Source organism: Equus caballus, chromosome 13, assembly GCF_041296265.1.
Source record: "Equus caballus isolate H_3958 breed thoroughbred chromosome 13, TB-T2T, whole genome shotgun sequence".
In the NCBI taxonomy this organism is placed as follows: domain Eukaryota; kingdom Metazoa; phylum Chordata; class Mammalia; order Perissodactyla; family Equidae; genus Equus; species Equus caballus.
Window position 1 is genome coordinate 36,882,242 of NC_091696.1, and position 14,763 is coordinate 36,897,004.

The 14,763-nt window shown below is 37.7% G+C and overlaps 1 protein-coding gene across 4 annotated transcripts in view; it reads right to left on the reverse strand.

Moving 5' to 3' along the window:
* DNAH3 (dynein axonemal heavy chain 3) overlaps positions 1-14,763 on the reverse strand; it is a 167,337-nt gene that overhangs the window by 46,268 nt on the left and 106,306 nt on the right. For all 4 annotated transcript variants that reach the window (XM_070232126.1, XM_070232124.1, XM_070232125.1 and 1 more), the window contains 3 exons: positions 5,228-5,331; positions 2,631-2,925; positions 683-862 (listed from right to left, as the gene is read on the reverse strand). In XM_070232126.1, the coding sequence (XP_070088227.1) occupies positions 683-862; positions 2,631-2,925; positions 5,228-5,331 (579 nt within the window). The remainder of the gene's footprint in view (positions 1-682; positions 863-2,630; positions 2,926-5,227; positions 5,332-14,763) is intronic.

Consider the following 14,763-nt stretch of genomic DNA (forward strand, 5'->3'; position numbering starts at 1 on the left):
GAAGGTGATGGTTTGGGTACCCAAATAAGACCACCCTGTTAATTTTCCTTACTTTACAGATGAGAAAGCTAGATGCCAGAGGGGAGAGCAAGGCCACAGAATCTTAAGTCTGGAAATGGCATTTAGATTGTCAACAAAGGGTGTATCTCAGAATAAAAATACAGATACCTGTAGACCTGGATGGATCGAGTTGCACATGAAGTGAAATATACTCCTGAACTGTAAGATGATAGGGGAGAATTTGTTCGTTTGGTTATTATTATTTTAGTTAGGACACTTTGGGTTAAGCGTTCTGTCTCTGGCAATCTGAAGAATTGTAAGAAACACAACAGGTAACTCTATTATGTACCCCTAATTGAGAACCTCTGATCTAGCCTCCCTCCTGGAACACGTGCTGGCCACACTGAACTGTCCTCTTCATTGGAGGCTTTCTGTTCCTCTAGGGCCTAGCCAAAGATTCCTCACATCCTCTTTTCATCTTCCTATCCTATTTTATACAAACTTCCAACATTAAACATTCAAATACCACTCCCTGGAGCTAATCCAAACCCCTCTGGCTGCAGCCTAAACACACTTTTTTCCTTCCATCAGGACAAGGTGCCCTGAACCAACCTTCCACCCATAAGGGTGGTCCACCTCTGCTGGGGGGTAAAGAGGCATGAACTCTCTCTCCTTCACGTACCAGTAATGTCATTCCTTCCTCCCCCGGGGGGGCCCATGGCTGTCACAAGCAGCACATCCACAATGTCCAGCCTGGTTGTGTCCTTTTTGTCAAACCAGTAACCGTGGTCAATCCATTGCCTCAGGAGCTCGATGGGGGGCTGGGCCCCATATACTTCTTTGGCTGGCATATTGAGGTCATCTGGAGAAAGAAGCCAGGGCCACACACTGTAAGTCTATGGGCTCCTCTGCTCTCACAGGAGGCAATGATGACTATTCCCTCCATGAGAGAGCCCATGCCTAGTTATCCCATCCCCACTCCAGGCAGAGCTCAGCCAGTGGACATTCTAACCATATGGGAAGAGGTTTTCCTGGGTTCTGGGCTCTCCTGCCTCACTGAGATCTCTGTCCATTATGACTTTAAAGATGCACAGATTGGCATTAACAAACAGGCATATAATTTTTTCCCATTTCCTCAATCAAAAAATATTGATTGTCTACTATGTGCTAGACATTTTGTTAATTGCTAGAGATATGATGGTGAGGAAGATAGTCATGCTCCCAGCCAACCAAGTATTTAATTCAACTAGCAGGTAATAGTTGAATTCCAATGGGAGCAAGGCTTTGGACTAGGGTTTTTGAGGAACAAAACCAAAATGGCAAGAATAGATTGTGGCTTCCTCAAGGGTAGGGATTGATTTTGTCCAACAGCACATTACCCAGTCCTGGCACATAGAAAGCACTCAATAAAATAGAGGCTCTTTTTTCTCCAATGAACACTGATTGAATGCCCAATTTGTGTCATGTAACATTTTAGGAGTCTTATACATATTGTCTCATTTAATCCAAATAATGACTTTATAAGGAAGATAGTATTACTTTTATGTTAGAGGTGAGGAACTCAGGGTCATGGGAGTTAAGTCACAACACACCCAGGGTTAAAAAGTGAGATTTGAACCTAGATCTGTTTTGCTGCAAAGCTTAAACTGTTTTTTGGATATGCCATAAAAATAGGAAGAAAGAACAGGTTGGAAGAAAGGAGAAAGGGAGGAAAAGAAAGGGAAAAGAAAAGAAAATAAGATCCCTGCCTTTAAGGAGCTGATGTTAGTTGGTAAGGACATAAATATGTAAATGTTTACTATCAATACATGAATTTTAAAGACAGGACATGAGATAACCCACAAGAGTAGGGCATTACTATTACTAAATTAGAACTCTATGAGTCAGCAGTAAGACAGTGGAAAACATATTTGGCACCGAGAAATCTGGTTTTGGCTGATGGCTCCAGAATTTTCTACATGTTTGACCCAGAACAGGGAATTTAACCTTCTGGAGCTTCCATTAACTGACTAGTAAAATGAGAATGATGGGTAACAACCTCACAGGGTTGTGAGGATCAAATGAAATAAATGAGAAAGTGCTTTGTAAACAGGTAAAATCCTGGGAAAATTCAATGTGCTTATTTCACAAATATTTATTTAGCAAATATTAGATTTCTCCACTTACTGATAACATATTTATCTGACACAAAATGGAAGAAGGGTCTTATAACAAAGTGTGTGTTGCTTTTAGAAACACAAGAGGGCAAACACCACAATCCCCTTCTGGGTAACCTTGCTGATCCAAGGGCTCAGCTTCGTCTCAGGGGAAACTGGGAGCCTCCCTCAGGAGAAAAGGCCTGGACCACGTCTTACTTATTGAAAATTTGGCATACAGTACATGGTCAACAAACACTTCACAATGAAAGAAGAAAAGGACAGGAAAGACAAAATAAAAGAAGGAAAAAAGGGAGGAAAAAAGGAACGGAGGAGGGAGGAAGGGAAGGAATACTAAATTATATTAATCAGAAATATTTTATCTCCCAGAGAGAGTGAAAGGACTGTACACTGGCCCTACAAGGGGAGGTTCTGGTTGGCTGCAGCTTGGAGTAGAAGAATCTGGTTGTGTCCAGATCCAGGCCAATGCCTTACCTACAAATACCACTGCTTTCTTCCCTACGGGAGGCCCAAAAAGGCCCTTCCGACGTCGATCCAGCTTGGACATGATGATATCTTGAGTCTGATTGGCTGACGTTCTGGCAGAGAAATTGATGCAGTTGGGCAGGTAGGTATTTTTGGGAAGGTGGAGAAGGAAGTTGTTGGTGATGACTGATTTGCCAGTGCCTGTGGGTCCCACAAACAGCACTGGAATCTCATGGTCCAGGTAGGTTTTCAAGAAGAAGGACTGCCGGGCTGTCTCCATTGTGGGGATGATGAGTTCTGAGACCTGTGCCACAAAACATGGGTGAGTCCTGGTCCTGGGCCCAGGAGGCTATGTCTTGGCATTTAGGAGACTTGGGTTCCATCCTTACTATCCATTCAGCTCCATCCCTTACTATCTTACGATCTTGAGTGAGTATTTAACCTCTCCAGGAGCCTCAGTTTCTTTATCTGTAAAGTGGGATAATAATGGCACCTAGTTCACTGAGCTATTTTGAGGATAAATGAGATCATGCACATAAACACAGGCATTATTGTCCCTATTTTGTAGGTGAGGAAACTGACGTCCAGAGCTCTTCTGCAACTTGCCCGAGTAACACAGCAAGTGAGTGGTAATGCAAGGATTTGAATCCCAGCCTGTCTGATTCCAAAGTCTATATTCTTAACCACTGAACTGTCATAAACACCAATTACAGTAAAGATGCAGCCCTCTGAGACTATTGCTCTGAACCAATCTGTCTGCCTCACCCCAGGCAAGGTCCACCTCCCATATGCCATCTATACTGCCTGTCACAGAAGGGTTGGGTGTGGCACTTGACCCCCATTCCCTGTGCTTCTTCCTCCTCTGCTTTTCCCAACACTTAGATTCTTGGTTCTAAGACCCACCACCTCCTCTTAGCCCTTTTTCTAATGTGGAGATTGCAACATTCTTTCTGGTATTTAGACCCCAATGAACCGTAAGGACTTGGTGTTGGGCTACTGGAATCCATATTACTTTGGGTAGAACACATTACCTTAGCTTGGATTATATGAGCCCAAACCCTGTCATCAGCCATTTGACCACATTTGGTTCCCCCATGGGGGCAGAGAAAGTGACAGGAAGCTGTATATCATATGCTGTAGTCTCCTTATATGTCTAGGCTGGAAGGGGCTAGTGAATATGGAATCAGTGTGTTGCACAACTTCAGGGAGTACCATTCACACAGTGTTTTTATAAGTGATGCCCCTAAAGCAAAATTAGACCATAATGCAAATGGCGCCAACAGGGACTGTGCAACATGGCGGCTCTGTATAAACTGGTAGGCAAAGACTTGGCTTCTTTTGGTAAGTAATTTGATCAAAGGAAAAGGAAGAGACAGGGCAAGGGAATTGAAGTGGAGAGGAAGAGAATTAATAGGTGCTAAGCTATGGATATTTTCCTATGAGCTACGATGTTTTGTATTATCCCCTGCAGTCTTCCCAGTAACCCTCTGATGCAGGAATATTATTAGCTCAGTTTTTTAGATGAAAAAACTGAGGCTAGAGGATTGCTGGCTAACTTGTCCAGAGCCACAGAGTCAATAAGTGATGCTGAATGTAGAAGCAGGTGCAAGATGCTTATTTTGCTCCCAAGACTGGGAATTTGAAGCAAGTTGGGTTTCATCAATTTTTAGTTTCAGGGACTAGAACAATTGTTTGACAAGGGAAAAATTTCCAGCAGAAGTGAAAATATTTTCTGCATTGGATTTTTTTTTATTTGTATGAATTCAGCAAGATTTCAAACCCCTGGAGTTCAAGCGACTAAGCTTTCAAGGAGAATTTAAGTTTCAGACTCAGTGCTGGGGGCTTCTTTACAACACTCAGCCCCCAGGGTGCGTCCTGAACGCAGAACACATTCACCTCTGCTTATCGCACCTTTGTCACAAGCAGCTGTGGTCCTGCCTGCTGTCTGACTTGACTGCAATATTCCCACTTTCCCATCCGCCATCTACCACTCCACTCTGAACGATCTGCAATCACCCCCAGAAAGATAAAGTATGTCCACTACGTACTACTAACAGACGCATAAAAGTGCACATCTGGAAAAATTTTCCAACGGAAAATGGGCAGGAGTTGTAGGTGAATCATCTGCTAACCAGAAAACCTATTAATCAGAACCAGTTTTTCTGAGAATTCTGATCAAGGAAATCTTTCTCTGGGGATTTAAAAGAAAAGTTAAGGATCTTTTTTGGTTGTGATGTCTGAGAGGTGGACTCGTGACACTTGGCATTACTGATAATGATAATCAGAGTAGCAACCACCATTGCTCTAGCACGTAGTACATGCCATGTGTTCATGTATATTGTCTTCAATCCTTCCAACGATCATTTAAGTATTCTATTTTGTAGTTGAGTAAACTTAGGCAGAGAAAGTGAAGCCTGGGTAAGGACTCTGGGTCTCTCTGATTCTAAAGTCCATGCTCTTGAAGGCTCAATCCAGCTCATGTTTGAACCTTTTTCTAAAGAAAGTTCTTAAAAATGCTAACACAAAACTGATGTTAATTGATCCACCTTGGAAATACTGGGGTCATTTTGGAAACCAAAGTTCCACGGCCAATACCTCTCTTTTACCTTTGCATTAGTTGGGATATTTTCTTCCTCTTTGTTGATATACTCTGTCCATGTGTACCAATGTCCACTACCTTGCTTGAGGAAATAAAAATCATAGATGCTTCCTGGACCCAAAGAAACAGAACAGGTCATTAGCACACCAGAGGTTTACATTTCACATTTGAGGTATTTAACTACTTCAGCCGCAGGCATCTGAAAACATATAACTACCAGCACCAGCATAGTTATGGTGAAACTCCATGTTGTCAGTAACTGCATAAACTGGAACATCACTGTTTAAAGAGAACTGACTTTATTATTTGTATAAAAATGATGGGTGCTAATTATACAAGTAATTAAATTATTTTAATAATGTAAACAGGAAGTATTGAAAGGAACAAAAAAATGATTTCATTTTTTTTCAAGAAGGGACTTATAGATGCTCAGTTCTCTCAGTTCTTGCATGTTTGAGAATGTCTGCTTGTTGCTTTTGCATTTGAACAGTGACTCGAATGAGAGTAACATTCTCACGACATATTTTCTTTCCCTCAGAATTCTGTAGACCATCACTCTGTTAAGCTTCCTTGTGTTCTAAGCTGCTGTTCAGAAGTCTCAGACCCATCACATACTTCCCCTTTTATTGACTTTTTCCCCTATCTAGATGCCTGATGGAATCTTTTTTTTATCCTGGAAGTCCAATAATTTAATCAGGTTATTTCTTTTGGTCAATGATTCTCTACCTGTTTTTTCTTGGAACATAACACACTCTTACACTTCGTAGAAACAGTTCTTCATTTTACGAAAAATGTATGCATTTATATCTTTGTACGTACTGTCTATACTACTTAAGGAATTAGCATTTTTTGCCCTCTGTATCAATCACATTCTTTATAATTGCTTTAATGTATTTGCCTTTTTGTTCTATAGTAACTGTAATTATCTCAAACTTTTCCTCTAAACCATTTATTAAATGTCTAGCCTTGTATCCTTTTTCCTTGCTGGTTCTAATTTATCTGTTAGATTGTTAATGATATTGTCTGGTTCTCAGTTTGTTTCTTTGGTTTTTAAACCTCTCTTTTCCTCTAATTCTGTGGTTTTATCACCTCATTCAAAAACTTTTAAAGGACAGCTTTATTAAGATATAATCCATATACCATATAATTCACCCATTTCAAGTGTACAGTTCAATGGTTTACTAAAAATATATGTACATGTGAATATATTAATATTCAAAGAGTTGTTTAGTCATTACCATAATCAATTTTAGGACATTTCATCACACCCAAAAGAAACTGCATACCTCTTAGCTGTCACCCCCTAAATCCCCCTTCTGTCACCCAACGCCCAGGACTAGGCAACCACTAATCTAATTTCTGTCTCTATAGATTGACCTATTCTGTACATTTCATATAAATGAAACCATATAATATGTATTCTTTTGTGACTGGCTTCTTTCACTTATCAAAATGTTTTTAAGGTTCACCCATCTTGTAGTATGTATTATTACTTCATTTCTTTATATTGTTGAATAATATTCCCTTGTATGGATATACTATATAATATTTATTCATTCATCTGTTGATGGACATTTTGTCACCTCACCCTCTTTCCTCTGTGTATCACTCTTAGAAGGACAGTGAGGTGGGGGGTTCTGGGCTGGGAGATGCAGCATGCCAGATCTTTTGTTTCTCTTCTTGTCCACCACTTTTCAATGTTGATAGAATTAGGTTGTAACATTTTCTTTAGGCATTGTTGGGGAATTTCTACTCTTAAAATTTTGTTGTTGTTCATTTTATCAGGTATTAAAGGAGGGAGCTTCTGTTATCCTATGTCACTCTGCAGCTTTACCTAGAAGTCAATCTAGTACAACACTTTCAGAAAGCACTCTGGCACTATGCTTACAGAGCTCCAGAAACGGTCTCTAGCCTTAGTCAGAAATCCCACTTCTGGGAATTTATCATAAGGAAATAATTCATAATGAAAATAACCTCTATACATGAGTACACAGCACCATCTGTGTTTGAAAAAATTTAGAAATAATTTACATGTTCCACATGAGGAGAGCAGTCAAAATTATGTCTTATAAGATGAATGGAATATTTTGCAGTTATTAAAATAATAGTTGCAAAAACTAAGTGTTAAATAGAAAATGCCTTTAAGAAACAATGACAGATGAAAACAGAAGAAGAAAAAAAGGAACATATGCCATTTCAGCTTCTACATAAAGAGATGAAAGCAGATGGACAAGACAGAGAAAAGATTTTTTGAAAATTAAACTACTTGTGATAGAGTGGTATGAGCAGAGAGACAATTTTTGGTCATTTTTGTTTAATAGAATTGAATAGTTTTTGCAATAAAAAAGGAGACACTAGGGGGCTGACCCCATGGCCTGGGGGTTAAGTTTGGTGTGCTCCACTTCTGCAGCCCAGGTTCATGGTTTTGGATATGGGGGGCATGGACCTACACCACTCATCAGCCATGCTGTGTTCGTGACCCACATATAAAATAGAGGAAGACTGGCACAGATGTTAGCTCAGGGCTAATCCTCCTCAAGCAAAAAAAGAGAAGGATTAGCAACAGATAGCTCAGGGCTAATCTTCCTCAGCAAAAAAAAAAAAAAGAAGAAGAAGAAGAAGAAGACACTAGAAGCATGACTCAGAAAAGCATATATCCCCCTTCCCTTGCTGATGTTATTAGCCAGAGCCAATTTGTGGCTTGATACACAGGAACATTTAGGCCAAAGAAAAAAGGTTCAACCGAGTAAAAGTGGATTTACCAGCTATGTTACCTTGGACAAGATTACCATTTGCTCTGTAAAATGGTCTGATTTTATGTCAGGCTTAGAGAATCCCTGCGGAGGGTGAATGAGATACATGCATCAAACAATTAGCATAGCTTTGGGAACACGGAAAGGTACTTGATAACATTTAGCTCTGGGTCTCTTTGGTTCTCATCAGAGTAATGATTTCCTTCACTCTGCCCTGTGGTTTTTACTCAAACTCTGGTCCAGGCGCAAAGGCTAAAAGGGAGAATAGCAGAAATGCAGGAAGGCAAATGACTTCTATTACCTCTGACCCCTCCCCACCCAGCTCTGTTTTCCTCCATTCACTTGGGAGAATAAGGTACACTTTTCAACACAGAAGTCAGTGAGTTTTCAAAGGACACACAATGAATGGGTGAATAAAGGGAAATTTAAAATTTTCTGGACAAATAAATCCCTGGTTGACAAACAAGGATCCATGTCACAAGATGTGAAGCAAGCTTGAGAGAATCCTCCCAAGGCTGCTTGCTTTCCTTAATGTACGCTCATCAGCATAGTTCCCTCAGCATTTACTGCAGAGGTCCATTTACCCCATGGCTCCTAGATCAGGAAAAGCCCAGAAAACAATGGCCCGTGAGGTCAATAAGGCCTCCCTGGAGCTCTCACCATGAAAGCTAACACAAGGTTGGAATTTTAACTCTGAGCCCTTGTAGAAAGGCTAGAAAGGCATTTTAAGCTCTTTAAGATGGTAATAAGAAAGTATACTCAAAGCCAGACACAAGGGGCCACAAATTACATGATTCCATGTATACAAAATGTCCAGAAAGGGCAAATCTATAGAAAGCAGGTGAGTGGTTGCCTGGGGCTGAGGATGGGAACAGGAATTAACTGAAAATGGGCATGAAAGATCTTACTAAGGTGATGAATGTTTTAAATTTGTTCTAATGTTCCAATGTTCTCCAATTAGATTATGGTTGATTTTATGACAGATGCACAACTAGGTAAATTTACTAAAAAACCACTGATTTGTTCACTTAAGTAGGTGAATTTCATAGTATGTAAATTAGACCTCAATAAAGTTGTTGTATAAAAAAAGAAACCATACTTAGCACTTAAAACATATCTTTGGATTCAAATGGGTTCTGGCTAGGAGCTTTGCAATATCCTACTAAAATACTTATGAAGGCACAAGAAAAAGAAATGGAATGATGTCACTGAAAATGAAGACCGAAAGAATCTGGGAAGAATCTCCTCTAATTAGATAGTAGATGAGCCAGACTGAGAAATCTTACTTCAAGAGACTGCATGAGAAAAGGCAATGAGGCCATCGAGTATATTCCTGACAGCCCCTTCAGATGCAGAGATGCAAGTTATATACCAAATAAAAAATTAGACAGCTGTTCCTTTGCCCTACCAGGTAACTACTCTGGGAGAACAGTCTCATTTTCTTCTTGTCCTTGTCTTGCCAGGCCATCTTTCTATAGCTGAGAGGGACAGCAGGGCCTCAGACCACAAGGAGTAAGAAGAAGGCGACGGTTGTGGCACCTTAAATTCAGTGAGGTATGGTCCTCCAAAGTAAAGATCCACAGTCGCTCCTCTGTTGAGGAACTTCCCTTTTTCAGAACGTTAACAGATGAAACAAATAGAAAAGGCTGCCTCCAATAGCTAGCATTAGTTGATCACATGTGGTCATTGGATCTTGACCATCTCACCGCTCTTTACTCTAGACCACAGTTTACAACATTTAGCTTTATTTTTAAGGTGCTCTATGAATATTATTTACCCTGATCATGTCCAAAAGCAGTGAAAATTTTGAAAACTAGCAGGAAGAGAGCCGTATGATTACCATGGAGAAAAAGTAAAGCTTAACTTTCCATGGACGTGTTCACATCTATCACTTGTAAGGTGTCATTTTAGTCTTAAGAACACCCTTTTCAGAACCAAACCTGTTTTTAAGTAGAGTAGTTGCTGCAAAGGAAGGTATATGAAAAAGCCAGTTTGCAGTGCATGTGGAAATCATAGTTTTTCTTGTACTGCATCAGTTGAGTAGGAAGTGGAGGGAAGAGATCAGGCCATCAACCGTAGACAGGAGATGCTATAAGGCAAAGCCACCTAGAAACTGAGTGGGAGCTGTGCACATCACTATCCCTCCAGCTGCAGAAGGAAGGAAAGACGTCATCACAAAGTGGGCCAAGAACTGGGTCAAGGGCAAGTCATGCACCATCTTTGCTGATACAGAGCATAAATAGATTGATCCTGAAGGATGGGGAAAGCAGAAAACAACATACGGGACCTGTGAAAAAACACTGCAACATAAAGGAATATAATATGGAGATTGTACCTGAAGAGTATAACTCTAAATCTTTAATGTAGGACTCGAAACCAAATTTCAGGAAACTGTTTGGTATCCTAAATAGGGTGCAAAAAATCATTTTTATGGACTAGGAACAGAAACTCATAAGGAGAAAATAGGCTAAGATAAAAAGGCAAGATGAGATTAAAAAAGGGAGATAGATGAGCTAAGAGAAATGATGATAATGAAAATGACAGCAATAAAAATTGCAAATATTTACTTAACACTTTCTATATACCATACTTTATTCTAAGCGTTTTTACATGTACTAACTCATCTAATTCTTTTTTTTTTTTTTTTTTTTGCAAATCTCTGTATTAACTCATTTAATTCTTACAAGAGCAGCATGAACATGTGCTATTATTATTGCTCCCACTTTATAACTGAGGAAACTGAGAGGGATTAAGGAACTTGCTCAAGGTCACCCAACTAGTAAGTATTGGAGCTAGACTCAAGCCCCGACAATTTGATTCCACAGCTGGTGCTTTTAATTATCACACTAAGAAAGGACAGCAAGGAAACAAAAGATATAACAGCAGAACTAAAATCATTCAAGACGGTCAAAGTATAATTGAAGTTGTGGGTGATTCATATTAAAATGAAAAGTCTGCCAGTTATAAAATAAGTCATGAGGATGTAATGTACAGCATAGGGAATATAATCAATAATATTGTAATAACCTCATATAGTGACAGATGGTCACTAGACTTACTGTGGTGACCATTTTGTAACATATATAAATATCTAATCACTATGATATACATCTGAAACCAATAGGATATTGTATGTCAATTATAACTCAATAAAAAACAATTAAATGAAAAGTCTATCTCAAAAGAGCAAAAACACAAAAATAAGAGGAGATGATAGATATGAAACTCAGAGAATAAAAAAACTTTCCCTTGCTGACTGAAAAGACTCATCATGGGAAAATAAACAAAACAAAATAAACAAAAGGAGATCTATGCCTAGACACAGTCTGCTAAAAAACCCAAAACGCACGCGAGAATATGTTAAAAGGAACATAAACAGATCAATCAGAACATATGAAAAACAAGCAACTGCTATATATAAAAAATTCAGTCTCACTTCTAATTAAAAAGAGAAGAAACTTAAATTAGATATACTATTTTCACACTTTAAATGTAAACAGAACACCAAAATACATGAGGCAAAACTGACAGAACTGCAAGGAGAAATGGAAAAATCTTATACTATAGCTGGGGACTTCAACACCCCTCTATCAGTAATTGAGAGCTAGGAGGCAGAAAATGAGTGAGGATGTAGTTAAACTGAATAGCACCATCATCAATCAAATGGATCTAATCAACATTTATAGATTTGTTCATCCAACAATAGCAGAAGACATTCTTCTCAAGCTCACACGGAACATTCACCAAGATAAACCACATTCTGGGCCATAAAACACACCTTAAAATTTTTAAAAGAATAGAAATCATACAATGTCTGCTCTTAGACTACAATGCAATTAAACTAGAAGTCAATAACAAAAAGATAGTTGGAATATCCCCAAATACTTGGAGATTAAATAACATTCTTCTAAATAACACATGGGTCAAAGAAGACTCAAGAGAAATTTAAATATTTTGAACTAAGTGAAAATGAAAATACAACTTTTCAAAATCTGTGGGATGCAGTGAAAAAAGTGCTTACAGGGATATTTATAGCATTGAATGAATATATTAGAAAAGAAGAAAGCTCTAAAATCAATAATCTAAGATTTCACCTTAGGAAACTAGAAAAAGAAGAGCAAATTAAGCAGAAGGAAAGTAAAAATAAATATTAGAGCAGAAATCATGAAATTGAAAACAGATAATTAATAGATAAAATCAACAAAATCAAAAACTGTTTCTTTGAAAAGATTAATAAAATCGATAAACCTCTAGCCAGCCTACCAAGAAAAAAGAGAGATGACATAAATTACTGATATCAGAAAGAAAAAAGGGGCAATCACTACTGATTCCATAGATATTAACAGATAATAAAGGAATATTAGAACAACTCTGTGACCACAAATTTGATAACTTAGATGAACTAGGGAAATTCCTTGAAAGACACAAACAGAAAGCACCAGGCCCAGATGTGTTCACTGGTGAATCCTGGTGAATTCTACCAAACATTTAAGGAAGAAATGATACAAATTCTCTACAATCACTTTCAGAAAATTAGCAGCTGAGAGAACACTATATAACTTATTCTATGATGTCAGCATTACCCTAATACCACAACCAGACAAAGACATTACAAGATAGGAAAATTATAGACCAACATCTCTCATCAACATAGATGCAAAAATCCTCAACAAAATATTAGCAAATCAAACCCAACAATATATAAAAATAATTACACAACACAACCAAGTGGGATTTATTCCAGACATGTAAGGCTAGTTCAACATCCAAAAATCAGTTAATGTAATCTATACATCGACAGGCTGAAGAAGAAAAATCACACAATCATATCAACAGATTCAAAAAAAGCATTTGACAAAATCCAATACCCACTCATAATAAAAACTCTGAGTGAACTGTAAATAGAGGGGAACTTCCTCAATTTGATAAAGACTATCAGCAAAACATCTACAGCTAACATATTAGGGTCAGGAACTAGATACTTTCCCCCTAAGATCAGGAGCAAGATAAAGATGTCCCCTCCTATCATTCCTATTCAACAGCATACAGGAAGTCCTAGCTAATGCAATAAGAAAAGAAAAGGAAATAAAAGATTAGGAAGGAATAAATAAAACTGTCTTTGTTTGCAGATGACATGATTGTCCATGCAGGAAATCCCAAAAGAATCAATAAATAACTCCTGGAACTTGTAAGTGATTACAGCAAGGTTGTAGAATACAAGGTTAATATACAAAAGACAATTGCTTTCTTATATATCAGAAATGAAAAACTAGAATTGAAACTAAAAATACAACACCATTTACATTAGCACCAAAAATTTAAATACTTAGGCATAAATCCAATAAAAAATGTACCAGAGCTATATGAGGAAAATTGCAAAATGCTAATGAAAGAAATCAAAGAAGATCTAAATCAATGGAGATATAATCCATGGTCATGCATAGAAAGAATGAAAATTGTTAAGATGTCTGTTTTTCTCAACTTGATCTATATATTCAACACAATCCCAACTGAAATCCCAGCAAGTTATTTTGTAGATATCTACAAACTGATTCTAAAGTTTATACAGAAAGGTAAAAGATCCAGAACAGCCAATACAATATTGAAGGAGAATAAAGTCAGAGGTCTGACACTACCCAAGTTCAAGACATAGTATGAAGATACAGTAATCAAGACAGTACAGTACTGGCAAAGCATGAACAAATAGATCAATGGAACAGATCAGAGAGCCCATACAAATAAACCCACACAAATATATTCATCTTTGACAAAAGAACAAAGACAATTCAATGGAGAATAGTCTTTTCAATAATAGGTCCTGGGACAAGTATGTATCTATGGGCAAAAAAAAAAAGAATCTAGACACAGGTCTCACACCTTTCACAAAAATTAATTCAAAATGGATGGTACATCTAAATGTAAAACACAAAACTATAAAATTTCTAGAAGATAACAGAGAAAAAAATTGAGGTGACTTTGGGTTTGGTGATGACTTTTTAGATCCATGAAAGAAAAAATTGATGTTAGACTTAATTAAAATTAAAAACTTCTGCTCTGAGAAGACACTGTTAGCAAATGAAAAGACAAGCCACAGTCTGGGAGGAAATATCTGCAAAACATATATCTGATAAAGGACTTGTATCCAAAATATACAAAGAATTCTTAAAACTCAACAATAAGAAAACAACACAATTCAAAAATGAGTAAAAGATCTGAACAGACACCTCACCAAAGAAGATATACAGATGTCTAATAAGAATATGAAAAGATGTTCAACATATGTCACTAGGCAATTGCAAATTAAAACAAGATACTACTACACACCTATTAGAATGACTAAAATTCAAAACACTGACCACACCAAATGCTGACAAAGATGTAGAGCAACAGGATCTCTCATTCATTGCTGGTGAGAATGCAAAATGGTGGAGCTACTTTGGAAGACAATTTGGCAGTTTCCTCCAAAGCTAAACACAGGCTCACAATATGATCCAGTAATTGCACTCCTAGGTATTTACCAAACAAATCAAAAACTTATGTCCACACAAAAACTTTTACCTGAATGTTTAAAGCAGCTTTATTCATAATTTCTAAAAATTGGAATAAGCTAAAATGTCCTTTAATAGGTGAATGGATAAATGTCCACACAATGGAATATTATTCAATGATAAAAAGAAATGTGTTGTCAAGGCACAAGAAGACATAAAAGAAACTTAAGTGCACATTACTAAGTGAAAGAAGCCAATCTGAAAAAAGTTATATACTTTATGATTCCAAGTATGTCAATCCT